A 27,609-nucleotide genomic window follows, 5' to 3' on the forward strand; every position below is an offset into this window, starting at 1 on the left:
GATAGTGATAAGTGATACAGGTGAGGGCCAATAATCTGCCCTTCTGCCTTGGAACCAACCCCCTATCCCCATGTGCCCAGCCATCTTTTCTACTAATTTTATTGTTAAAACCTAATATTATTGATATTTCTCTTAATTATTAATTGTGTGTGCATACCATCATAAAATTAAGAAGTTATTTTTACTACAACGTAGGTATTGTGTCTGAAAAAGTGGAGTTTGGGGGTCGGCCCGGACTCTATTTCAATTAATCCCATATGTTATGTTGTTCACTTTACACTGTCGCTTTATGCGAGCTGCCGTGGGTTCAATTGACCGCGTAAAGTGAGGGTTCACTGTATAGTGATTTAAGGCAATTTAGGGGATTTTTCAGAGTGTTTCTAACTTTATGCATTTTTTGGCTTTACGCGAAGTCCCAGGAACATAACCCTCACGTAAGTTGTGAGTCTACTGTACATTATACAGTATAACATCAATTAAAAGATACATACGGTACAGTATTTTTTACATTAATATTACTACATCTACAACCATCGTTAGTCGAGGCGTTAATGTACATAAAATTAATTCAATAAGCTTTAATACCCGCTCATTTCATCCCAAATACTATTGGATAATTGCTTTGGAAAATCCTAAATGGCAACTATAAGCTGATGGGAATCAGTCCTGTCCGTATGTTATTTTAGGAGATACCAACTGCACCTCAACAAGAGATCACTACATATTACATATACGTGTGCAGTAAACCCTCGAAGATCCAGACCCGGTAAATCTGGATTTCGAAAGATTCGGACAAAAAATTTGGGGGTTCTGGGCTCAGAAGCCTCCCTAAGAAGCATTCCCAAAACAGGGTGAAGGTAGTTTTAGGTTTAAAGCTTTTATCTTATAAAATGTCACAGACTAAACTTAGCACAATATAACTTACATTGCTGGAATCCTTGCAAGACAGAGAATAATTTGAGTATAGACATCATATATTTTGCATAAGAAATAAACATTTTAGACAGTGTAGTACATTTGAGTACAGTAATATGTTGTTCAAAATTATGTTTGTTTCACAGGAAAAAGTGTGTAAACTAATCCTGGTGATCAGGATAATATGTACAGTGGTAGCGGAAAGTTTGGGCGCAAGACGAATGTAAACAATTGTGACATTTAAATAGATATTTAAAGGGCTCATGACGTACCTTATTTGCCAAGTGATTTTCCTCTAAGCTTGATGACCTTCTCCAAACGTTGTGGGATGCATCTTGCCAGTTTTTCTACGTGTTGGGGAATGATATTATCCCAAATATCCTGTATTTCTATTTTTAGCTTCGCTACTGTCGAAGCGTCACGATCCTGAAGCTCTTTTTTAATGATATGCCACACGTGCTCTATGGGATTTAGGTCTGGTGAATTCCCAGGCCACTTTTTGAAGTAATCTACACCACAGTCCTCTAACCACTGGATAATAGATCGAGCTGTGTGAGCAGGAGCTCCATCTTGCATAAACCAGCTAGCGTTACACTTTTCAAAGCTTTCAGGCAGGTTATCACACAATAACTCGAAATAACTGTGCTGATTTACACTCATTTTTTTCAAAAAATACTAAATTGCCAACTCCACCAAATGCAAAGCATCCCCACACCATAACACTTGGAGCATGCTTTACAACTTTAGCTGTGTAGCGGGGGTCATTTGGGTCCGATCCTTTGGGACGCCTGACACGCTTGGACCTGCAGCCAGATGACACCACAAACGTTGACTCATCACTCCACAAGACTTGTTCCCAGTCTTCTAGGGTCCAATCCTTATATTTCTTGCTAAAAGCAATGCGATCCCGTACATTTTTTGCACTTAAGAGGGGAAGAACTTTAGCACAACAACTGCGATATTGTAAATCTTTGAGTAAATGATCAGAAATACATCTTACAGACACGTCCTGGAGCAGTGCAGGGTTATTTTCCTTCAGTTTTCGAGCTGTGAGTGTTGGATTTTTATCCAACTGCCTCTTTATAACCTTGGAAGTACGATTTTGTATTTTCCTTGGCCTACCAGAGCGAGGCTTGGGGGTAGGAATATCCTCACCTCCGCCGTCTCTAAATTTCTTGATCCACTTTTGAACTTGGCGCACTCCTATTCCCACACGAGTGGCTATATCTTTACACTTATAACCCTCCTTATAGAGGGTTATAATAGCAACAATTGTGTCTCTTCCCAGCTCTGTACCACTTCCCATTACAGAGATATTGAGGCAAAAACACAGAACAAAACGCAAAAAAACGACTAGTCCGCGTGAGAGAAGTTTACACACTGCACCCATGTGCTCACTGAAGCGACTAATCAGAGTTGCCAAGTAGTGCGTATTGTCTCGCCTAAATAGCGGTACAAACCCTAGCATTGAAATATAGCGAAAAGTTTGAGCGGAAATTGGTATTTATCGTATGTTTTGATAATAGCGGAAAGTTTGGGCTCCTGTAATTTTGCGCCCAAACTTTCCGCTACCACTGTACTGTATTTTTGGTGTTTTTTTATTATTATTTATCATTTTTATACATTTAGTACATCCGCCAGAAGATTCAGTCAATCAGGTTATCCGGACAGGTGGTACCCCCTTTTAGTCTGGATCTTCGAGGGTTCACTGTATAGTTCATGAAACACAAGTCAACTTGTGGCACGATGGGCGACTCATTAATGAGTAATACATTACAAAATCACGAGATTTTTAAGGAATTTTTTAATACTGTATACGTAGGTATACAATAATACCCCGCTTAACAACGTTTCGCTTAGCGCGATTTCACGTATACGCGATGCCTCGCCAGAGCCGAACTTTCACTTAACGCGGGTTTTTTCCACATATACGCGCAGAGTGTCCGGCTCGAGAGCTACTTTTAGATTCCCCCCACCCGCCACCCTGCCTGACTGCCTGCCTGCCTGTTTTAGCTCATAAAATTCATACAAATTACCCGGCCAGAATATAATTTACATTGCTGGAATTCTTACAATATGATGATCATTTTGAATATAAACATCATAGATTTTGCATTAGACATACAAATTTTAGATATAATGTTTACTCTGAGTAAATATGTTATTTTTTGTGCAAAATATATGACATTTGTATTCAAAATATTCCTGGTCTTACAAGGAATCCAGCAATGTCAATTATATTATCCTAACTTTAGTTTGAGGTATTATTTATTACTAAAAAGGTAAATATTCTGGTTTTCCCACACATCTGGTAGGGAGGGTTGGTGGGGGGTGGGGGGGAGGGAGGGACCGACCGACCATCTGTTACCGTGTGAAGAATATTTTTTTTTTTTATTAACTGAAGATATTTGTTTTAGCTCATAAAATTCATACAAATTACCCGGTCAGAATATAATTTACATTGCTGGAATTCTTATAATTTGATGATCATTTTGAATATAAACATCATAGATTTTGCATTAGACATACAAATTTTAGATGTAATGTTTACTCTGAGTAAATATGTTATCTTTTGTGCAAAATATATGACATTTATATTCAAAATATTCCTGGTCTTACAAGGAATCCAGCAATGTCAATTATATTATCCTAACTTTAATCTGAGGTATTATTTAATACTAAATGTTAAAATTTAGTTTTTTCACCCAACATCTCTTGAAGGGAGGATTGGTGGGGGGTGGGGGGGAGGGTTGGGACGACCAGCGGTTGGAAGAGGGGGGGAGGCAAGGTGGGGTACTTTGATTGACAGATAGTGTCGTGAAGAATATTTTTTTTTTATTAACTGAAGATATTTGTTTTAGCTCATAAAATTCATACAAATTACCCGGCCAGAATATAATTTACATTGCTGGAATTCTTACAATTTGGTGATCATTTTGAATATAAACATCATAGATTTTGCATTAGACATACAAATTTTAGATATAACGTTTACTCTGAGTAAATATGTTATCTTTTTGTGCAAAATATATGACATTTATATTCAAAATATTCCTGGTCTTACAAGGAATCCAGCAATGTCAATTGTATTATCCTAACTTTAGTTTGAGGTATTATTTATTAAAATTTAGTGGTTTTCCCCAAAATTTCTCAGAGAGGGAAGAGCCAGCAGTGTAGTGTGAGAAGAGGGGAAGGGAGTTGAGTCCATTATTTGAATGGACATTAACTTGGCGACTGTATTTCTCTATTTCTCTTAAGTATTAATTGTGTGCATGTACCATCATAAAATTAAGATGTTATTTTTACTAGAACATAGGTATTGTGTCGGAAAAAGTGGAGTTTGGGGGTCGGGCCAGTTTCTATTGGAATGAATCCCATATGTTCTGTTGTTCACTTAGCGCGGTTTTCACTTAACACGGTACCCTCTGGGTTTTATTGACCGCGTTAAGCGGGGTACTACTGTACAGTATTTATGAAAAAATATAAATAATGATGGACCATCCAACTTATTGCAATTTATAAATCTCTTACTTCTAATTTCATTCATTTTCATTACTGTATTTTATAAATTTTGAGAAAAGGGCCCAAGCTATTAATACCATTACAGCGATACACACACCTCCAACATTTATTATTATATATTCTCGTATGATCAGCTTCTTATGGTGTATGTCTTATCATTGGTAAAATATTTAATTCAGTATGGAGTAAAAAGGTGGAGCTTTGAGGAGGGGGGGGTGACTGACCACATGCCCCCCAAAAAGGTTCGTCTTCCCCTAGTCCCCATGCCTGCCATTCCCATTGTAATAATTTTTACTTTTTTTTGTTAATTACAGTAGTACCCCGCTTAACGCGGTCAATTGAACCCACAGGGTACCGCGTTAAGTGAAAACCGCGTTAAGTGAACAACAGAACATATGGGATTAATTCCAATAGAGACTGGCCCGACCCCCAAACTCCACTTTTTGACGACACACAACTATGTTGTAGTAAAAATTTTATCTTAACTTTATGATGGTATGCACACACAATTAATAATTAAGAGAAATATCAATAATATTAGGTTTTTTAACACTTGCATTAGTAGAAAAGATGGCTGGGCACACGGGGATGGGGGGTTGGTTCCGAGGCAGAGGGCAGATTATTGGCCCTCACCTCTATCACTTGTATCAATTGTATCACTATCCACCACAGAGGCTTGCAGGGCCTCTTTGTCAAACCCCTCAAAGGCCATATAAGTCCATATCCTCACTATAATTATCACTATCACTGACTTGGGCCGGCTGTGGTGGGTGGCGGGTGAAGAACTCGGTAATGTTTTGATGACTGGGCGACCTTGTGCGCATCGTGCCCGCGCCGCTTCCCGCGTATATGATGAAAAATTCCGCGTTAAGTGAAAGTTCAGCTCTGGCGAGGCACCGCTTATATGATAAAACGCGTTAAGTGAAACCGCGTTAGGCGGGGTAATACTGTAATAAAGATATGTTTACTGTAATAATATGTGCCTATTAATACCTGCACTCCATACACAATACAGTACAATGCTTTTTATAATGTATCAGTAATGTAATTATTAAATAAAAAAAATGGGAAATTTGGCAATGGTTAAGCGTACGTGCCACCGACCTTCCTCCCTGTAGAGAGGTCTGGGTGAAATAATTGCCTTATTATTCGACTTTTCATGTAATTTTGATGTCAAATTAATAATTATACATCATATTTTTTCAAATGTGTTTAATATTTTATATTAACCAAGATAAAACATACAACATATGAGGCTGATCACTGGTGAAAAGGGGAGTGCCAGCCTCCCTGCCTGCACCTTGCCTCCCACTCACAGTGTCTCACACAAAAGACTGTGAACTAGATGTTGTGTGTGTGTGTGTGTGTATGATGTTTTTTTTTTTTACGGGGATTAGCCCACCCGGGCTCAGGACACTGACCCACATCACGGCCTGGGGGGCGAAAATATAATAATAATAATAATACAAATAATTAATAAAAATTAATACAAATTATAATAAAAAATAAACTAATAATAACCATAAATAAATACAAAAATTAAAAAATAAATAAATAGTGTTGTCAATAGTAAGAAAAACAATTGAGACCCTGCAATTGTGTGTAAATGAGGCAGAAAGTCAGATCAGCAACCTGTGAATTGGTCACAATTTTTTTGATGCCATATGGCTGGTGTTGGGGTATTTATTAATAAATAATAAATAAACAATATTGTATTGTTAATGATAGTACAGTAGTTTGATGAATAGTAGTGACAATTCCAGTACGCTGCTATTCATTGAATGACTGTCATTGACAATACAATATTGCTTATTTATTATTTAATACCACCACATCACACCCAGACACCCTAACACCACCCACACACCCCCGTATTGTATGACATAAATTTATGTGTGGTTAACTGCGTGGTGGTGAATTGAAAGATCAGCTGTTGAGGAGCTTAGTGCTTGGCAACACTGGTGCATGTTACCACTCCTTTCCACTCCATCTCTCTAATCACCCACACCTTTCTTCTTTCTCACTCCACATTTTAAAATGATATGTAGCATAATGTTGAAAGGATACAATGTGATAAGTGTAAGTATAAAAAATACTGTATTTTAGCTTTCATGTTTATTCAAGACATCTTCAGGTCCTGAGACCCACTAATCCCCCACCCAACAGTAGGTAACCTGACATTGTATCAGAAGGTCAGTAATATGAGACCACTAATCCCCCACCCTACCTCCACCTGACATTGCATCAGGTCAGGTCAGTTACATGAGACCCACTAATCCCCCACTGCTCCATGGGAGTGGAAAATACCAGTCTTTGCTGTAACACACAGCTTCATTCATGCCCGTATATAGATTTTTAGTTTTTAAATATATTTATTTAATCAAACTTTAAGATAAACAACAGTACAGTATTCTGGATTATTTTAGTTAACAAATGGAGTTTCTAACTTAATTAGAACTGCTTTTACAGACTCCGGTAATTTAGACTCTAGGAAAACTCCTCAGCACACAGAAACATTTTGAGGATGTGGGTTGTATTTGTTTGTGCAAGATGCATAGTTTAGACACTCGAAAAATATTTCCAGTAACCGGAAATATTTCCGAGGATGGGGGATTTTTCTGGGGTTGAGAAAGCCACCTGGTTAGCCGGAAATCTCTCAGCTCCGGAATTGCTCTGCACCAATTGTTCCGGCTAACGGGGATATCACTGTATTTTGATGTTCTTAGAACTGTACAATATGTTCATTTATGACTACAAACTACATGGATGGCGTATTTTACCAGCATGTGTCATTTCTCATGACAGAGCCCATTTTTCACTGTCAAGTTGTTACTCCTTCCATTGGAGTTCATAGATGCAGCTGTTGTGACTCAGGACAGAAAGGGCTAAAGAGTCAGTGATTAACACTTTGAGTACATACTGGAAGCATTCAGCCTTAATCTTGTACCAACAATACCACCTGGCATTGATCCTTTCCCAAGCAGTGCTCCTCCATCAAGCAACCCAAACATGCACATCAAGGTTTTATTCCCTACAAAGTTTTCAATCACATATGTGTGTGTGTGAACATTATATGAATTTCCATTTTTTTTGTGTTTTGACATGTTTTATGAGGCCAAAAAAAGGCGATATTTGGTATACAGTATAATATTAAGAATAAAAATATATAAATTGCTTTACAAAGGAAGATGATAACAAATACAGTCGACCCTCGTTAATTCGGACTAATAGGGGGAGGAGGGTGTCCGTTTTAGCCGATTGTCCGAATTAACCGATTTAGGGGTTAATATTGCATTATATTTCAAAGTCATTGTTTTCGTCACGATTTTATCCCACTTTCCACTGTAATATGTATGTAATTTCAGCAAAAATATTACATTTCCGTGAATGTATTATATCAAGCACAGTATGAATAGAATATCATTGTAATATAACAGTATTTTATCCGAAAACTAGTAAAAAAACCAATAACATCTCAAGAACATCGAAAGCTTAGGTAAAGTCTTTTGTTTTCGCCATGTATTTTATCCTATTTTACATTGAAATACATCACGTTTCAGCAAAACTACTATTTATTTCCGAGAATATATTCATTCAGGCGCAGTTTAGGTAAAATATACGTGTGATGTAACAGTTTTTTAACTGAAAACGATTCGAAAAACACGTACCCTCTAGCCCTGTTCAAGGAGAGGACTGGGAGAAGCTGTTTGGTGCTGCAGACGATGACAAGGAAAATGATTTGGATGGATTTTAATGAAAATATTCAGAAATATGGTATCGTAGTATTTATTCAAGTCAATTAGGATAGAATATTATTGTAATACAACGGTTTTTTAACTGATAACCAATCGTAAAGCGATTACGGTAACATCTTTTGAACGAACGAAAGCGAAAGTCATTGTTTTCGTCACGATTTTATCCCACTTTCCACTATAATACGTACGTCATTTCAGCAAAAATATTACATTTCCGTGAATGCATTATATCATGCACAGTATGAATAGAATGCCATTGTAATATAACAGTATTTTAACCAAAAACTAGCAAAAAACGAGTGACTTCTCTTGAACATCGGAAGGTTAGGTAAAATTTTTTGTTTTCGTCATGTGTTTTATCCTATTTTACATTAAAATACATCACGTTTCAGCAAAACTACTATTTATTTCCGAGAATATATTCATTCAGGCGCAGTTTAGGTAAAATATACATGTGATATAACAGTTTTTTAACTGAAAACGAGTCGAAAAACACGTGTACCGTCTAGCTGATTGATACTCAACAGCTGGTGGTGCGTCATGCGTCGTTGTAAACAATAGGAGGTTGAAGTAGATTACCGGGTATTATATTACATGTGAAATATCGAAAAGGTTTTTATTACCAGTATTTCTTGTAGATCAATGAGAACTGTGATACCGTATCTGATATGATAAGTTAGCCTGTGCTAAGAACTTCAACATAGACTACTGAAAACACGTTGTAAGGTAATTTAGCCTATTGTAAGTTGGCGAGCTTCATTTGCTGAAGGAACTGCACAACTTTTCATTACTAATTGGTACATATTTTACATTTCCATTGTTTACTGGCAGTAAATGGTAAATATTTTTCATGTCTGAAGCTAAAAGTTGCATCCCCCCCCCACACTATTGGTGGTGGTGATGTTACATTTAACCAAAAAGACGCCGGTGTTTTATCCAAGCAGTGGGTGGACCAGCATTTTAGCTTAAGGTCTGCGTAGGTAATATTCCTAAAAAAAAAAAAAAAAAAAAAAAGTTCAGATTTTGTCCGAATTACCCGAAATCCGGATTAAAGGGGTCCGAATTAACGAGGGTCGACTGTAGTAGTGGGAGGAACATATACACGATGAAGTGAACAATACAAACCACATAAAACACCTGACCCAGCGAACATTCCCACCACACTGGGCGAGATTATCCTCAGGTCGTCATGGAAACCCTCAAATAATGAAAACTGGATTGTATACAAAATATAAAATGTGAATACTGTACTAAGAACTGCAGTTGAGATTATTGATTTACTCTCTCTAATTAATGTGTTATTATATCTTCCAATACATTTGTATTAAGTATATATTATACTATGGAATAATTTTTAACATTTGGATATTTTTGTATTCATTAACAGATCCAGTACTTTACAACTTACATTATAGCACTAGCCAACAGCTGCCAAGGGCTGATGGATGTTATGGTGACGATCAAGTCTCAGTTTTGGAAGCCTGGTGGATCTACCCAGAATGATGCCAAGATTGCCACCGAGTTTGATGCTTTGCTCACTGTCTACCAAGTAAGGAAATTATGACCACAGTACTTTTAATAACTTTTCAGTTTCTTCGCTGCATCATTTTAACTTCTTGTGTTGGCAAACTAAAACATTAAAAGTGGCAACCCCGTAGTGAAGGGATTAATGTGTGCCAAGCACTTGTTGTGTTACCTGTACTTGTGGACCTTAAATATTATGGAAAAGAAAACAGAGTTGTGTTTTAAGACTGGGAATTCTCATAACCCAATCATTATATACTTAACAACATAGCCACAACTTTTACCTTTTTTGACATTCCTGACTCCAGCTACACTTTCATTTGACCCCAGCACACCTCTCAGCACACCTCTCAGCACACCTCTCAATTACCCTGTTTTTTGTGTGTGTTTTTCTTGCAGATCCAATACTTTCTTCTTTTTTTTTATTACTTCAATCACTCTTATCTTGTTATCCAGACTGCACGTTTCTTCATTCATTTTCATCAATTGCATGCAGATGGAATTATCAGCCTCCTGCCCTCAAAACTGTTTATGTCAGTTGGTGAGCAACTGTATGCAATAATATTTAGATAATGGAGAAATAATAAAAATCTTTCTTCAACAGAGAAGTCTAGATTCTGTTGACTGATTATAATTATAATTATAAATTTTCCAGCGTTTGCGAGATTTAATGTGTGACTACTTGTTGGAGGAGGCCTTGGAGGACCTGCAGGAACAGTTTACCACTCTTCTCACTACTCGCTGGCTCAACAACACTGAGCCCATGGATACAATATGCCTCACTTTTTCTGACTACTTTAATGATTACTCTCATCTTCACCAAAAGTAAGTATATTTTTTTTTCCCTTTTTTACTCAAAGGAAATCTTTCTAACAATCATTTATTGTTTAAATCTTTATGAGAATTTTTAACAGTTCATATCTGTATCAGCAGAACATATCAGTTTATCTTAACCAAAACGTATCTTTTTTTTTTTTTTACGGGCCTGGTGGGCGAAAATGTAATAATAATAATATTAATAATAAAGAACCATAAAGAAATACAAAAAAAATATCAAAGAGTGAGAAACAATATATGTACAGTTTTACCCCGCCTAACGGTTTCACTTAACGCGTTTTCGCATATACGCGGTGCCTTGCCAAAGCTGAACTTTCACTTAACGCGGATTTTTTCCACATATACGCGGTGAGTGTCCGAGACGCTATTTTTAGATTTGCCCCACCCGCCACCCTGCCTGACTGCCTGTTTTAGCTCATAAAATTCATACAAATTACCAGGCCAGAATATAATTTACATTGCTGGAATTCTTATAATTTGGTGATCATTTTGAATATAAACATCATATATTTTGCTTTAAACTTACAATTTTTAGATAAAAATTTTTCTCTAGGTAACTATGGTATCTTTTGTGCAAAATATATGACATTTATATTAAAAATATTCCTGGTCTTACAAGGAATCCAGCAATGTCAATTATATTATCCTAACTTTAGTTTGAGGTATTATTTATTAAAATTTAGTGGTTATCCCACACATCTCCTTGGGACGGTTGGTGGGGGGTGGGGGGGAGGGAGGGACCAACCGACCATCTGTTACCCTGTGAAGAATTATTATTTTTTTTTATTAACTGAAGATATTTGTTTTAGCTCATAAAATTCATACAAATTACCCGGTCAGAATATAATTTACATTGCTGGAATTCTTATAATTTGGTGATCATTTTGAATATAAACATCATATATTTTGCTTTAAACTTACAATTTTTAGATAAAAATTTTTCTCTAGGTAACTATGGTATCTTTTGTGCAAAATATATGACATTTATATTCAAAATATTCCTGGTCTTACAAGGAATCCAGCAATGTCAATTATATTATCCTAACTTTAATCTGAGGTATTATTTAATACTAAATGTTAAAAACTCTGGAAGGGAGGATTGGTGGGGGGTGGGGGGGAGGGTTGGGACTGACCGCGGTTGGAAGAGGGGGGGAGGCAAGGTGGGGTACTTTGATTGACAGATAGTGTCGTGAAGATTATTTTTTTTTTATTAACTGAAGATATTTGTTTTAGCTCATAAAATTCATACAAATTACCCGGTCAGAATATAATTTACATTGCTGGAATTCTTATAATTTGGTGATCATTTTGAATATAAACATCATAGATTTTGCTTTAAACTTACAATTTTTAGATAAAAATTTTTCTCTAGGTAACTATGGTATCTTTTGTGCAAAATATATGACATTTATATTCAAAATATTCCTGGTCTTACAAGGAATCCAGCAATGTCAATTATATTATCCTAACTTTAATCTGAGGTATTATTTAATACTAAATGTTAAAAACTCTGGAAGGGAGGATTGGTGGGGGGTGGGGGGGAGGGTTGGGACTGACCGCGCGGTTGGAAGAGGGGGGAGGCAAGGTGGGGTACTTTGATTGACAGATAGTGTCGTGAAGATTTTTTTTTTTTATTAACTGAAGATATTTGTTTTAGCTCATAAAATTCATACAAATTACCCGGTCAGAATATAATTTACATTGCTGGAATTCTTATAATTTGGTGATCATTTTGAATATAAACATCATATATTTTGCTTTAAACTTACAATTTTTAGATAAAAATTTTTCTCTAGGTAACTATGTTATCTTTTGTGCAAAATATATGACATTTATATTCAAAATATTCCTGGTCTTACAAGGAATCCAGCAATGTCAATTATATTTTCCTAACTTTAGTTTGAGGTTATCCCACACATCTCCTTGGGACGGTTGGTGGGGGGTGGGGGGGGGGAGGGAGGGACCGACCGACCATCTGTTAGCCGGCTGTGTAGTGTGAGAGGGGGAGGGAGTTGAGTCCATTATTTGAATGGACATTAACTTGGCGACTGTATTTCTCTATTTCTCTTAAGTATTAATTGTGTGCATATACCATCATAAAATTAAGATGTTATTTTTACTACAACATAGGTATGTGCCTTCAAAAAGTGGAGTTTGGGGGTCGGGCCGGTTTCTATTGGAATTAATCCCATATGTTCTGTTGTTCACTTAACGCGGATTTCACTTAACGCGGGACCCTCTGGGTTCAATTGACCGCGTTAAGTGGGGTACAACTGTATGTTGTGTTGTCAAAGTAAGAGAAACAATTGAGACCCTGCAATTGTGTGTGAATGAGGCAGAAAGTCAGATCAGCAGCCTGGGACTTGGTCACAGTTTTTGTGATGCCATATGGCAGCAGGGTCTACCATTAGACAATACATTATGCTTCCAATATCTTCCCAGGCGGTAGTACCTCCCTGTTTGGTAGCTGCCTACTACCTGCAGGATTTTCTGTACATTTCTATTATAAATTCAACCTAAAGTATAATTAACCTACTACTGTAGTCCTTACTAAGTGTTTTTAAGTCCGTTGAAATCTTTACCAAGAACTATTAAATTCATGGCTGTAAGTTATACAGTAATATCTCCGTTGGCGGAATCCCTCAAACCCAAATCTCTCAGATAGCTGGAATTGAAATTTTCTCAGAAAATTGTTCCCAAAGAAGACAGATTTGTCCAGAAATTTCCAGCTTTGGGAACAAATCCCGAGGTTGAAAATCAAGAGAATTTTCTGAAAAAATAAAATAAATAAAATAAAAAATCTGAAAATATTCACAAGTTTTATTTCTAGGTGTGGGAGCAAATTCCGATTATGAAATAATGTGCAGTATTCCTTCTTGGGTGGGGGATTAATGGGTCTCTTGACATGAAAATATCTTGAACAAAAGCTAAAGTATTATTGAAGGAGATTGTGGTAAGTATAAGAATATATGAGCAAAGTTGTATCCCTTCAACATTACGTTACATAACATTTAAAAATATGGAGTGAGAAAGCAGAAAGGTGTGGGTAATTAGAGAGATGGAGTAGAAAGGAGTGTAACATGCTCCAGTGTTGCCAACACTCCTCAACAGCTGATGTTTTCTCGCCACCAGGCAGTCACATAACAAGACCCTCACTGGATGCTTGTTGTCTTAATTCCCATGTATGTGTGTGTGTGCGTGCATGTATGCATGCATGTGTGAATGCGTGCATGCGTGCACAGGGTGGTGTAATGCATCTAGTGTGGCAGCATTATGTTAGTGTTAAGGTGCAAGCACTGCTTGCTTCCTCTTGCTATCAGCTGCTGTTGCTGACTAGCCCTCGTGGCAAACAGGGAAACAAATTGCATAAGTTCTCCCCTGCCAATACAAAGCCTCTTCACCATCAAGACTCCCGGTGTGCCTACTTGTGGACAACACACGGTAACTGGGTGCCTCTTGGGCCCAGGCCAGACCAGCAGGGGATCTCAGAGCAGCAGTGGGCCCCAGAAGGGTGGCGCATAAGCCCACTGGCATGTGGACACATCCTGGTGCCTACCCACCATTGCCCCGCTGCCTTGCAGGATTAACCTTGGTAGGTATAAGGCTACGGGGTAAACCCCGAATGAAAAATCTGTGGTGGATCCAGCATCAGGCAGACATGCTTACAGAGCTCCAGGAAGTCCCCAACGGAGGTATAGGTGGGAATCCAAAGACTACACTGCCGGACGAAGGCAATGCATGATGGACAGGCTACTAGGGCAAAACCCAACAAACTGGGCTATCGGCAGTCCATTGCAACACTTGCACCACTAGATCAGGGAAAGGGAGACCCAAGATGTGTGGTTGCAGCCTGCGTTCCTGCCTCACCACATAAACCAACTTTCGTGTAGCCATCATCCAGCTCATCATACTTCTCATCATCATCAAAACCTCTTTACCCCCAAAAGTCCTATGACAACAGACGAGTGGCCACTAGGACAGGTAGAGATGATTGCCGGGAGTCTAGTCATAACTCTGCACATCGGCGGGATAGATAAGATGGTCGTTTATGCACTGGGATCTTGGCAGCAGTGCAATCCGGTCCTGTTTGTGCGACTGAGCAGCCCTTTCGAGGAGCCACTCTGCTCACCCCACATGGGGAGGGGGCAAGAAAAGGTCCCTAAAACATAGCCTGCCTAAAGAACCAACCTGACTGGGCAACCACACCCAGTAAGGTCACCGTTATGCAGTAAAAAAACACGATCATAATCACAGATCCAAACAAAAACAAGCTATACAACCTCTTATGGTCGGTTGGTTGCTGCATGGAATGTCAGGGCCCATCTGGATACTGGCACAAATGAGCATCCTGAAAGAAGAACTGTCCTTGTGGTAAAAGAGCTGGCTAGGTATAACATCAACATAGCAGCCATTAGTGAGTCCCGGCTCCCAGACGAGGGTCAATTCACATAAAGGGGATCTGGCTATACCTTCTTCTGGAAGGGAAATCCTGCTGCGGAGAGAAACCGCATTTATGGAGTTGGCTTTGCCATCCGCCAATACATACTAGGCCAACTGAAATGCCTGTTAGGATCAACAAGCACCTCATGACGCTCCGAGTCCCACTGAATCACTCGCGTCATGCCTTCTTCATCAGGTCGGCTTTTTACGCAGACCTTGACAGAGTGTTAACCTGTATCCCTAGAGAAGATAGGGTTGTGCTCCTAGGTGACTTCAATGCAAGAGTTGGCAGAGATGCTGACATTTGGCTGGGAATCATAGGGAGAAATGGACTAGGCAAGTATAATCCCAACGGCCTACTCCTCCTCAGCAAGTGTGCTGCGCACAACCTCACTATCACCAGTACCTTGTTTAGGCAGGCCGACAAGTTCCAGGGTTGTGGCACCACCCATGATTCAAACACTGGCATCTCATTGACGACATCATTGTCAGAGAAAGAGATCGCCAGGATGTCCTCATCACCTGAGCCATGCATGGCTCAGACCACTCTGACACTGATCATTGGCTCGTCAGAGCCAAGCTCTCACTTCATGTCGCCCCAAAACAGCGGAGGCAACAAGCCTCCAGGAGAGGTTTTAATTCCAAGCATCTGGAGGATTCAGTGATAGCACTTGCTTTCAGAGAGCAGCTCAAACATGGGCTGATAAACAACCCAACAAACAACCAAATTCCCAACACCGAATGGGATATTCTCAACACTGTCATGAAAAAAACCTGCAGAGAGACCCTCAGCTTGATCGAAAGAATACATCAGCACTGGTTTGATGAAAATGACCTGGAAATCAATGTACTCGTCGATGATAAACATACTGCTTTATCTGACTGGCAATACAACCCTCAGTCTTGGATCAAAGCGGATGCCTTCCGCAAAAAGAAAGCGGTAGCCCAGTTGGAACTTCACAATCTCCAGGAATGACTTGTTTAAAAATATAGCATGTGAAACACAAAAACTTGCAGATCAACACAAGATGTGTGATTTTTTCAATTCCACTAAATCATTTTATGGGCCAATCACTCGTGGTGCAGCCCACCTCTCCTCATCTGACGGTAACTCCCTAATTAAAGACGAAGAAGGCATCCTTCAGTGCTGGAAAGAGCACTACCATTTGCTGCTCAACCGAAACACCGATGTGGATGTCCTGACTACCCAGCAGGTCCCTCAGCATCTAGAGCTGACTCACCTCAGCTATCCTCCATCCCTGGATAAGGTAGCTAATGCCATCAAGCAGATGAAAAATAACAAAACCTCAGGGCCTGATGGAATCCCAGCAGAGATGTATAAAGGAGAAGGACCTCTGCTTACCAGCTGTCTCCACTCTCTCCTGGAGAATATATGGGAAAAGGAGGAAATCCCCCAAGCTCTTAAAGACGCCTCCATCGTCAATATTTATAAGAACAAGGGAGACCAGTCAGACTGTGGCAGCTACCGCCGGATGCAGCTGGTCTCCGTAGCTGGCAAGATTATCTCCCGAGTCCTCCTAAACAGACTTCTTCCTGAGGCGGAAAACTTCCTCCCAGAATCGCAATGTGGCTTTAGATCATCACATGGCACCACTGACATGATCTTTGCTGTCCGCCAGATACAGGAAAAGTGCAGAGAACAGTGTCGTGACCTATACAAGGGTCCTTCATCGACCTAACCAAGGCCTTCGACTCGGTCAACAGGGAAGCTCTCAGCTGTTTTGGCTGCCCATCAAAATTCATCACCTTTGTGAGGCAACTCCGTGATGGCATGAATGGCAGTGTCTTGCTGGCATTTGATCTGAGTTCTTCCCCATCCAAACAAGGGTAGAACAAGTATGTGTACTGGCACCAACTCTCTCTTCATTTCTTGGCTACCTTCCTTACTCGTACCAGTGCCAATTTAGCCAACGGGGTGGACATCGCGTACAGATTTTTTCTTTTTTTTACGGGAATTAGCCCACCCGGGTCTTTTCAACATCAGACAACTCCAGGCAGGAACAAAGGTGTCGACAGCTTCCATTGCTGAACTTCAGTATGCAGATGACCTCACCCTTGTCACTCACACTTCTGCCTTGAGGTGAATGTACGTAAGACTCAGATTCTCTATCAGCCTGCCCCTGGTTCAATCACACCTCCACCATCCATCCAGCTAACGGCACTACCCTCTGTAATGTTACCCACTTTTGGTATCTTGGCTCCCACCTGTCCACCACCGCAGACATCGATGAAGATATTCAACATCGGGTCAGATGTGCATCTCAAGCCTTTGGCAGACGCCGTACCCATGTCTTCAGCTGTAGGGAGCTGAAATTATCTACAAAGTTACATGTATATCGAGCAGTGGTCCTCTCCAGCCTGCTATATGGCAGCCATGGGTCACATACAGGAGGCACCTCAAGGCACTTGAAAACTTTGACCAACTTAGTCTACATTCCATCCTTCGAGTTCGCTGGGAAGACAAGAGAACAAATGCCAGTATTCTCGCTGACACTAACTGTAGGAGCATCGAGGCTACCATTATCCATGAACAACTACGCTGGACTGGCCTATACCCACTTGGATGACAGTAGACTGCCAAAGCTACTTTACAGTCACCTACTGAATATTAAATGCGCGCTGGTGGGCAACTGAAAAGGTATAAGGATAATCTTTAGACAAACCTGAAAAAGTGCCGTCGACCCCTTCACCTGGGAGGCGATTACACGTTACTCCACACCGTAACGTTTGGAGCAGCACCACACAAGAAGGTGTCAATACTTTTGAGTTAGCCCGACTGCATACCGAGGCAGACCGCTGCCAGCGCCGGAAAGACACTGCCGCCGCCCCTCACACAGTAAATGTATCCTTCCACCTGTGCAACATCTGTGAACGACTCTGTCGGTCCCGTATCGGCCTCTCTAGTCACCTCAGAACTCACCAATGAAGGTGACATCCTTAATAACTCATATCATTGTATCATAGCTGGATGATCGTCATACTTTCGGCCAAGTGACAGCAAAGGAAGTAAGTACAGTGATATCTCCGTTGACCGGAACAATTAGTGCAGAGCACTTCCGGGAATGAGAGATTTCGAGGTAACGAGACGACTCTCTCAAAGTTGGAAAAATATCCCTCATCCCCGGAATTTTCCAGGTAATGGAAAAATTTTCTCAGATATTCCAGAAATTGCCCATTACATCATCTCTCAAACCCAGAAAAATATCCCCCATTCGATTTTCGGGTACTGGAAAATTCTCTCGGAATTTCTGGAAAATGCGCCTGATTTTCATCTCTCAAAACTGGATAAACTCCCCACCTCCGAACTTTTCCAGGTATCAAGAAGATTTTCTCTGAATTTTCACAAATGTGCTCTTCAGAAAATCGTTCTCGAAGCCGGAATTTTCTGGAATTCGACATTGGGAACGATTTTCCGGGAAAATTTAAATTCCGGCTATCGGAGATATTACTAGTGATGTGTGTGAGTGTGTGTCAGGAACACACCTCAACATCACATATACACAACCCAACACAGCTCCGACACCACCAACACAACCCTCCAGCACCACCAACACACACCCTCCAACACCACCAACACACACCCTCCAACACCACCAACACACACCCAACATCACCACCAACACACACCCTCCAACACCACCAACACACACCCTCCATCGCCAACACACACCCTCCGATACCACCAACACACACCCTCCAACACCACCAACACACACCCTCCAACACCACCAACACACCCTCAACACCACCAACACAACACCCTCCAGCACCACCAACACAACACCCTCAACACCACCAACACAACACCCTCCACACCACCAACACACACCCTCCGACACCACCAACACACACCCTCCAACACTACCAACACACACCCTCCGACACCACCAACACACACCCTCCAACACCACCAACACACACCCTCAACACCACACCAACACACACCCCTCCAACACCACCAACACACACCCCTACAACAACACCTACACACCCTCCAACACCACCAACACACACCCTCAACACCACCAACACACCCTCCGACACCACCAACACACACCCTCAACACCACCAACACACACCCTCAACACCACCAACACACACCCTCCACTACCAACACACACCCTCCAACACCACCAACACACACACCCTCCAACCCACCAACACACACCCTCCAGACACCACCAACACACCCTCCAACACCAACACACCCTCCGACACCACCAACACACACCCTCCAACACCACCAACACACCCTCCAACACCACCAACACACACACCCTCAACACCACCAACACACACCTCAACAACACCTACACACCCTCCAACACCACCAACACACCCTCCAACACCACCAACACACACCCTCCAACACTACCAACACACCCTCCGACACCACCAACACACACCCTCGCACCACCCCCACACACCACCAGCACACACCTCCGACACCACCACACACACCCTCCACACCACCAACACACCCTCCGACACCACCAACACACACACCCTCAACACCACCAACACACACCCTCAACACCACCCCCACACACCACCAGCACACACCTCCGACACCACCAACACACCCTCCGACACCTCCAACACACCCCTCCCAACCACACCACCTCACCACCACCCCACACACTCTCCGACACCACCAACACACACCCCTCCAACACCACCCCAACACACCCTCCAACACCACCCAACACACACTCTCCGACACCACCAACACACCATCCAACACCTCCAACACACACCCTCCAACACCACCCAACACACACCCACCAACACACACCTCCAACACCACCAGCACACACTCTCCGACACCACCAACACACACCCTCAGACACCTCCAACACCACCAACACACACCCTCCAACACCACCAACACACACCCCACCAACACACACCCTCCAACACCTCCAACACACCACACACCCTCCAACACCACCAACACACACCCTCAACACCACCCCAACACACACCCCACCAACACACACCCTCCAACACCACCAACACACACCTCCGCACCACCAACACACCATCAGCACCTCCAACACACACCCCACACCCTCCAACACCACCAACACACACCCTCCACCCACCACCAACACACACCCTCCAACACCACCAACACAACCAACACACACCCTCCAACACAACCAACACACACCATCCAACACCTCCAACACACACCCTCCAACACCACCAACACACACCCTCCGACACCAGCAACACCCAGCCCTCAACACCACCAGCACACACCCTCCAGCACCACCAACACACACCCTCAACACCACCAACACACCACCAACACACACCCACCAACACACACCCTCCAACACCACCAACACACACCCTCCACAACACCAACACACCCTCAACACCACCAACACACACCCTCCAACACCACCAACACACACCCTCCAGCACCACCAACACACACCCTCCAACACCACCAACACACCCTCCGACACCACCAACACACCCACCAACACACACCCTCCAACACCACCAACACACACCCTCCGACACCACCAACACACACCCTCCAACACCACCAACACACACACCCCACCAACACACACCCTCAACACCACCAACACACACCCTCAGCACCACCAACACACCCTCAACACCACCAACACACACCCTCCAACACCACCAACACACACCCCACCAACACCTCCAACACACACACCCTCCAACACCACCAACACACCATCCAACACCTCCAACACACACCCCTCCAACACCACCAACACACCCTCCAACACCAACAACACACACCCTCCAACACCACCAACACACACCCTCCATCACCACCAACACACACCCTCCATCACCACCAACACACACCCTCCAACACCACCAACACACACCCTCCCACCACCAACACACACCCTCCAACACCACCAACACACACACCCTCTGACACCACCAACACACACCCACCAACACACCCTCCAACACCACCAGCACACACCCTCCGACACCACCAACACCACCAACACACACCCTCCAACACCACCAACACACACCCTCCAACACCACCAACACACACCCTCCAACAACACCTACACACCCTCCAACACCACCAACACACACCCTGCAACACCACCAACACCCTCAACACTCCCCACACCCTCGACACCACCAACACACACCCTCCAACACCACCCACACACCACCAGCACACACACTCTCCGACACCACCAAACACACCCTCCGACACCACCAACACACCCTCAACACCACCAACCACACACCCTCCAACACCACCAACACACACCCACCAACACCTCCAACACACACCCTCCAACACCACCAACACACACCATCCAACACCTCCAGCACACACCCTCCAACACAACACACCCTCCGACACCAACAACACACCCCTCAACACCACCAACACACACCCTCCATCACCCAACACACACCCTCCATCACCACCAACACACACACACCCTCCAACACCACCAACACACACACCCTCCACCACCAACACACACCCTCAACACCAACACACACCCTCCTGACACCACCAGCACACCACCAACACACACACCCTCAACACCACCAACACACCCTCCGACACCACCAACACACACCCTCCAACACCACCAACACACACCCTCCAACACCACCAACACACACCCTCCATCACCACACCAACACACACCCTCCATCACCACCAACACACACCCTCCAACACCACCAACACACCCTCCCACCACCACACCTCCAACACCACCAACACACACCCTCTGACACCACCAACACACACCCACCAACACACACCCTCCAACACCACCAACACACACACCCTCCACCACCACCAACACCACCAACCACCCTCCGACACCACCAACACACACCTCCAACACCTCAACACACACACCCTCCAACACCACCAACACACCCCTCCAACACCACCAACACACACCCACCAACACCACCAACACACACCTCAACACCACCAACACACCATCAACACCTCCAACACACACCCTCCAACACCACCAACACACACCCTCCGACACCACCAACACACCCCACCAACACCACCAACACACACCCACCAACACAACCAACACACACCCTCCAACACCACCAACACACCATCCAACACCTCAACACACCCCTCAACACAACCAACACACCTCAACACCACCAACACACACACTTCCAACACCTCCAACACACCTCCAGCACAACCAACACACACCCTCAACACCACCAACACACACCCTCCAGCACCACCAACACACCCTCCAACACCACCAACACACACCCTCCACCACCAACACACACCCGCCTCCAACTCACACCCTCAACACCACCCCACACACACCTCAACACCACCACCACACACCCTCAACACCACCAACACACACCACTCAGCATCCAACTCACCCTCAACACCACCCCAACACCCACCCAGCCCCAACACCACCCCAACCCACCCTCCAGCACCACCAACACACACCCTCAACACCACCCCAACACACACCCTCCAACACCTCCAACTCACACCCTCAGCACCACCAACACACACCCTCCGCACCCAACACACACCCTCCAACACCACCAACACACACCCTCCAACACCACCCAACACACACCCTCCAGCACACCTCCAACTCACACCCTCCAACACCACCCCAACACACACCCTCAACACCTCAACTCACACCCTCCAGCACCACCAACACACACCCTCCAGCACCACCCCCAACACACACCCTCCAGCACCACCAGCACACACCTCAACACCACCCCAACACACACCCTCCAACACCTCCAACTCCACCCTCCAACACCACCACCCTCAACACCACCACCCTCCAACACCACCAACACACCCTCAACACCACCAACACACCCTCCGACACCACCAGCACACCCTCAACACCACCAACACACACCCTCAACACCACCCAACACACCTCCAGCACCACCAACACACCCTCCAGCACCACCAACACCCTCAACACCACCAACACACACCTCCAACACTACCAACACACACCCTCCGACACCACCAACACACACCCTCAACTCACCAACACACACCCTCGACACCACCAACACACACACCCTCAACACCACCAACACACCCTCCACCCACCAACACACCCACCAACACACCACCTACACCCTCCAACACCACCAACACACACCCACCAGCACCACCAGCACCTCCGATACCACCAACACACCTCCCGACACCAACAACACACACCCTCCATACTCCAACACCACCAACACACCCTCCAACACCACCAACACACACCCTCAACACCACCAACACACACCCTCCAACACCTCCAACTCACCCTCCAACACCACCCCAACACACACCTCAACACCCCACACACCTCAGCACCACCAACACACACCCTCAACACCACCCCAACACACCCTCCAACACCTCCAACTCCCACCCTCCAACGCCACCAACACACACCCTCCAACACCACCAACACACCCTCCGACACCACCAACACACACCCACCAACACCACCAACACAACCAACACACCCTCCAACACCACCAACACACACCATCGCACCTCCAACACACACCACTCAACACCACCAACACACACCCTCCAACACCACCAACATACACCTCCAACACCACAACACACACCCTCCAACACCACCCCCTCAACACCACCCCCCTCCAACACCACCCCTCAACACCACCCCACACACACTCTAGCACCACCAGCATGCCTCCTCAACTCACCCTCCAGCACCACCCCAACACACACTCCCTCAGCACCACCAACACACACACCCTCCAACACCTCCAACACACACCCTCCGTCACCACCAACACACCTCCAACACCACCCACAGCCTCCAACACCTCCAACACACAGCCTCCAACATTTTTTATTATATATTCTCCTGACCAGCCTCTTTTTGGTGTATGTTTTATCACGGTTAATATAAAATACTAATACAGAAAAAATTTAATAATCAGTATTTTGTATAAAAATTGAATGACAAGGCAAAATAAGGTAAAAAGCCTCTTTTTCTGAAAGCAGTTTTGTGATCTACAGTAATACCCTTCATGAGGTTTAAGCTTAGCCGATTTCACGTATCGCGGTGCCTCGCCAAACTGAACTTTCACTTAGCGGGTTTTCCATCGTTACAGCGCAGAGTGTCGGCTCGAGAGCTATTTTTAGATTCCGCCACCCGCCACCCTGCCTGACTGCCTGCCTGCCTGTTAGCTCATAAAATTCATACAAATTACCCGGCCAGAATATAATTTACATTGCTGGAATTCTTACAATTTGGTGATCATTTTGAATATAAACATCATATATTTTGCATTAGACATACAAATTTTAGATAAAATGTTTAATCTGAGTAAATATGTTATCTTTTGTGAAAAATATATGACATTTATATTCAAAATATTCCTGGTCTTACAAGGAATCCAGCAATGTCAATTATATTATCCTAACTTTAGTTTGAGGTATTATTTATTACTAAAAAGGTAAATATTCTGGTTTTCCCACACATCTGGTAAGGAAGGACCGACCGACCATCTGTTACCATGTGAAGAATATTTTTTTTTTTTATTAACTGAAGATATTTGTTTTAGCTCATAAAATTCATACAAATTACCAGGTCAGAATACAATTTACATTGATGGAATTCTTACAATATGATGATCATTTTGAATATAAACATCATAGATTCTGCATTAGACATACAAATTTTAGATATAATGTTTACTCTGTGTAAATATGTTATTTTTTGTGCAAAATATATGACATTTATATTCAAAATATTCCTGGTCTTACAAGGAATCCAGCAATGTCAATTATATTATCCTAACTTTAATCTGAGGTATTATTTAATACTAAATGTTAAAATTTAGTTTTTTCACGCAACATCTCTTGAAGGGAGGATTGGTGGGGGTGGGGGGGAGGGTTGGGACGGACCGCGTGGTTGGAAGAGGGGGGGAGGCAAGGTGGGGTAGTTTGATTGACAGATAGTGTCGTGAAGAATTTTTTTTTTTTTATTAACTGAAGATATTTGTTTTAGCTCATAAAATTCATACAAATTACCCGGCCAGAATATAATTTACATTGCTGGAATTCTTACAATTTGGTAATCATTTTGAATATAAACATCATAGATTTTGCATTAGACATACAAATTTTAGATATAATGTTTACTCTGAGTAAATATGTTATCTTTTGTGCAAAATATATGACATTTATATTCAAAAAATTCCTGGTCTTACAAGGAATCCAGCAATGTCAATTGTATTATTCTAACTTTAGTTTGAGGTATTATTTATTAAAATTTAGTGGTTTTCCCCCCAAAATTTCTCAGAGAGGGAAGAGCCAGCAGTGTAGTGTGAGAAGAGGGGGAGGGAGTTGAGTCCATTATTTGAATGGACATTAACTTGGCGACTGTATTTCTCTATTTCTCTTAAGTATTAATTGTGTGCATGTACCATCATGAAATTTAGATGTTATTTTTACTAGAACATAGGTATTGTGTCGGAAAAAGTGGAGTTTGGGGGTCGGCCAGTTTCTATTGGAATTAATCCCATATGTTCTGTTGTTCACTTAGCGCGGTTTTCACTTAACACGGTACCCTGTGGGTTTTATTGACCGCGTTAAGCGGGGTACTACTGTAGTCCAGATTGCGACGTCTAGCTTTATACCTAGGTATGTTAATGCCTAGCAATAACTCGCCAAGCCAACATACAGATAGGGGTGGATCAAATACAATTGTATTTGTATTTTACTTGTATTTAAATACATTTTCAATGTACAGGTATTTGTAGTTGTAATTGTATTTTGGTACCCAGAAGAAAAAGTATTTTGTATTTGTATTTCGACACTTGTTAGTATTACAGGCAGTAGGCTAGTTTTAGGCTACAGTACTGCCTTTTGCCTCTTCCATAAACAAAGGAAAAATTGATATTTTGTATTGCTACTTGCAGACAATTTGTGAGGACGAAAACACTTGAATTTGATTTATTTTTGTAATTTTGTTTATTTTTATTACTGCTATTGTTATCTGTAAGCAGTATCGTTGAACATTCTGAATCTGTTGTGCATCTTTTCCCGCTTGTTTTGAATTTAAATGCCACGCCACTTTTCCATCGACGCCTTTTGACATCAACCCACTGAAGTATTGACGTGATATACAAAGCTTCAAAATTCTGAGGCACTTTGCTAAGAGCATTCTGGGCTGCTGTGCAACGTCGGCACCTTCTGAGAGTGTTTAGCAAAGCTGGTAATTTTTACACTCCTGAGCGAGCTAAGTTGAGCCCAGAAATCTTCCGGGCATTAATGATGATAAAATGTAATTCTGATATGTAGGTATTGGGTTTGTATTTTTGAACTTGGAAATAAAAGTATTTGCATTTGTATTTTTACATCTTAATTTCAGAAGTATTTGTATTTAGATTTGTATTTTTGAATTAAGGAATAAAAGTATTTGTATTTGTATTTTTGCATCATAATGTCACAAGTATTTGTATTTGACCGCTAAAAATCAATATTTGATCCAACCCTGCATACAGGCAATTAAAACATCTAATAATTACTTAATACGTAATATTAGGAGGACACGTCGCTACCTAGCATTTAATTGCAATTCTCAAAACTCCCCTCCCGCACCCTCCATCACACTCATTGCTTCTGTCATATTTTGCCCTAGAGCGAGCAGTAAACAAATGTCAATTCTCGAGGGGTGGAGATGGGTGGGATGTCGACGTCGCATTCTGGACTATATCACAAAAACTGTTTTTTAGAAAAAATCGGCTTTTTGTTCAATCCAGAATGCGACGTCTAGCTATGATTACCCGAGCAGGAGGTGGAGAGGGATGTGACATTGTGTATAAGGCACCACTAGCTTAGGTCCAGATTATAATTATAAACGTTTTTAGAATATTTTCCAAAATTAGGAACATTTACCGGAAGGTATAATGTTAATTTACATATCCCAATTAGGATACTTACTTTACTCTGATGAGGAAGAAGAAGGTCCTGGTTATGGAGATTAACTAGGTGGGGGAGGGGACCCCCAGCACCACCACATGTGAAGCAGCTTCCAGAGATAGATGAAGATAGCTGTTTTGAAATTTTTTTTTGAAGATTTCCAAAAGCCCACTTCTTTGATCTGACTGAGGCTCATATGCCGCAGAAAGGCCACAGACCCTGCATATTTCCTGGTGTCATGTGCCCAAAATTTCTTGCCAGGGTCTGCTTGATTCACTAACTGAGATAAATATTTTGTCATTTGACTAGGAAACAATTTCTTACCATCCTGTGATGAGAATACATAGGGGCCTCGATTAGGGAATCTGGTTAACCATTCGTAAAGATTCCTAACTGGGCACAATATATGAGGAACCCTTGTCTCATCCATTAGCTGTTTTATCCTGATAGGTTAAGCTTGAAAATCCTCTCTTTCATTTTTTCTTAGGATCTCCGTAGGAAAAAGGGTGACATCTTCCTCAGAAGATACCAATAATGATGGATTATTGGAAATTGAAATCAGTTCACTTATTCTCATACCTGTTGCTATTGCTAGAAGGAAGGCTGCCT

At 42.6% G+C, this 27,609-nt stretch overlaps 2 protein-coding genes across 2 annotated transcripts in view; one reads left to right on the forward strand and one right to left on the reverse strand.

Annotated features, from left to right (window-relative positions):
• Window positions 1-1,534: 1,534 nt before the first annotated feature.
• On the reverse strand, window positions 1,535-2,221 carry LOC121873460. The gene has a single exon (XM_042377045.1). The coding sequence runs from the start codon at window positions 2,219-2,221 to the stop codon at window positions 1,535-1,537; it is 687 nt and encodes a 228-aa protein (XP_042232979.1).
• A 7,337-nt stretch (window positions 2,222-9,558) lies between these two features.
• Window positions 9,559-27,609, forward strand: part of LOC121873458 (exocyst complex component 3-like) — a 49,404-nt gene continuing 31,353 nt past the window's right edge. Inside the window, exons 1-2 of the mRNA XM_042377042.1 lie at window positions 9,559-9,741; window positions 10,372-10,541. Coding sequence (XP_042232976.1) covers window positions 9,634-9,741; window positions 10,372-10,541 — 278 coding nt within the window. The 5' untranslated portion in view covers window positions 9,559-9,633. The remainder of the gene's footprint in view (window positions 9,742-10,371; window positions 10,542-27,609) is intronic.

The sequence above is a fragment of the Homarus americanus genome, unplaced genomic scaffold (assembly GCF_018991925.1).
Source record: "Homarus americanus isolate GMGI-L3 unplaced genomic scaffold, GMGI_Hamer_2.0 scaffold47924, whole genome shotgun sequence".
Lineage (NCBI taxonomy): Eukaryota > Metazoa > Arthropoda > Malacostraca > Decapoda > Nephropidae > Homarus > Homarus americanus.

Excerpts from the sequence above, each read along its gene's own strand:
- LOC121873460 (XM_042377045.1), bottom strand. The coding sequence starts at position 2,221 with ATGGGAAGTGGTACAGAGCTGGGAAGAGACACAATTGTTGCTATTATA.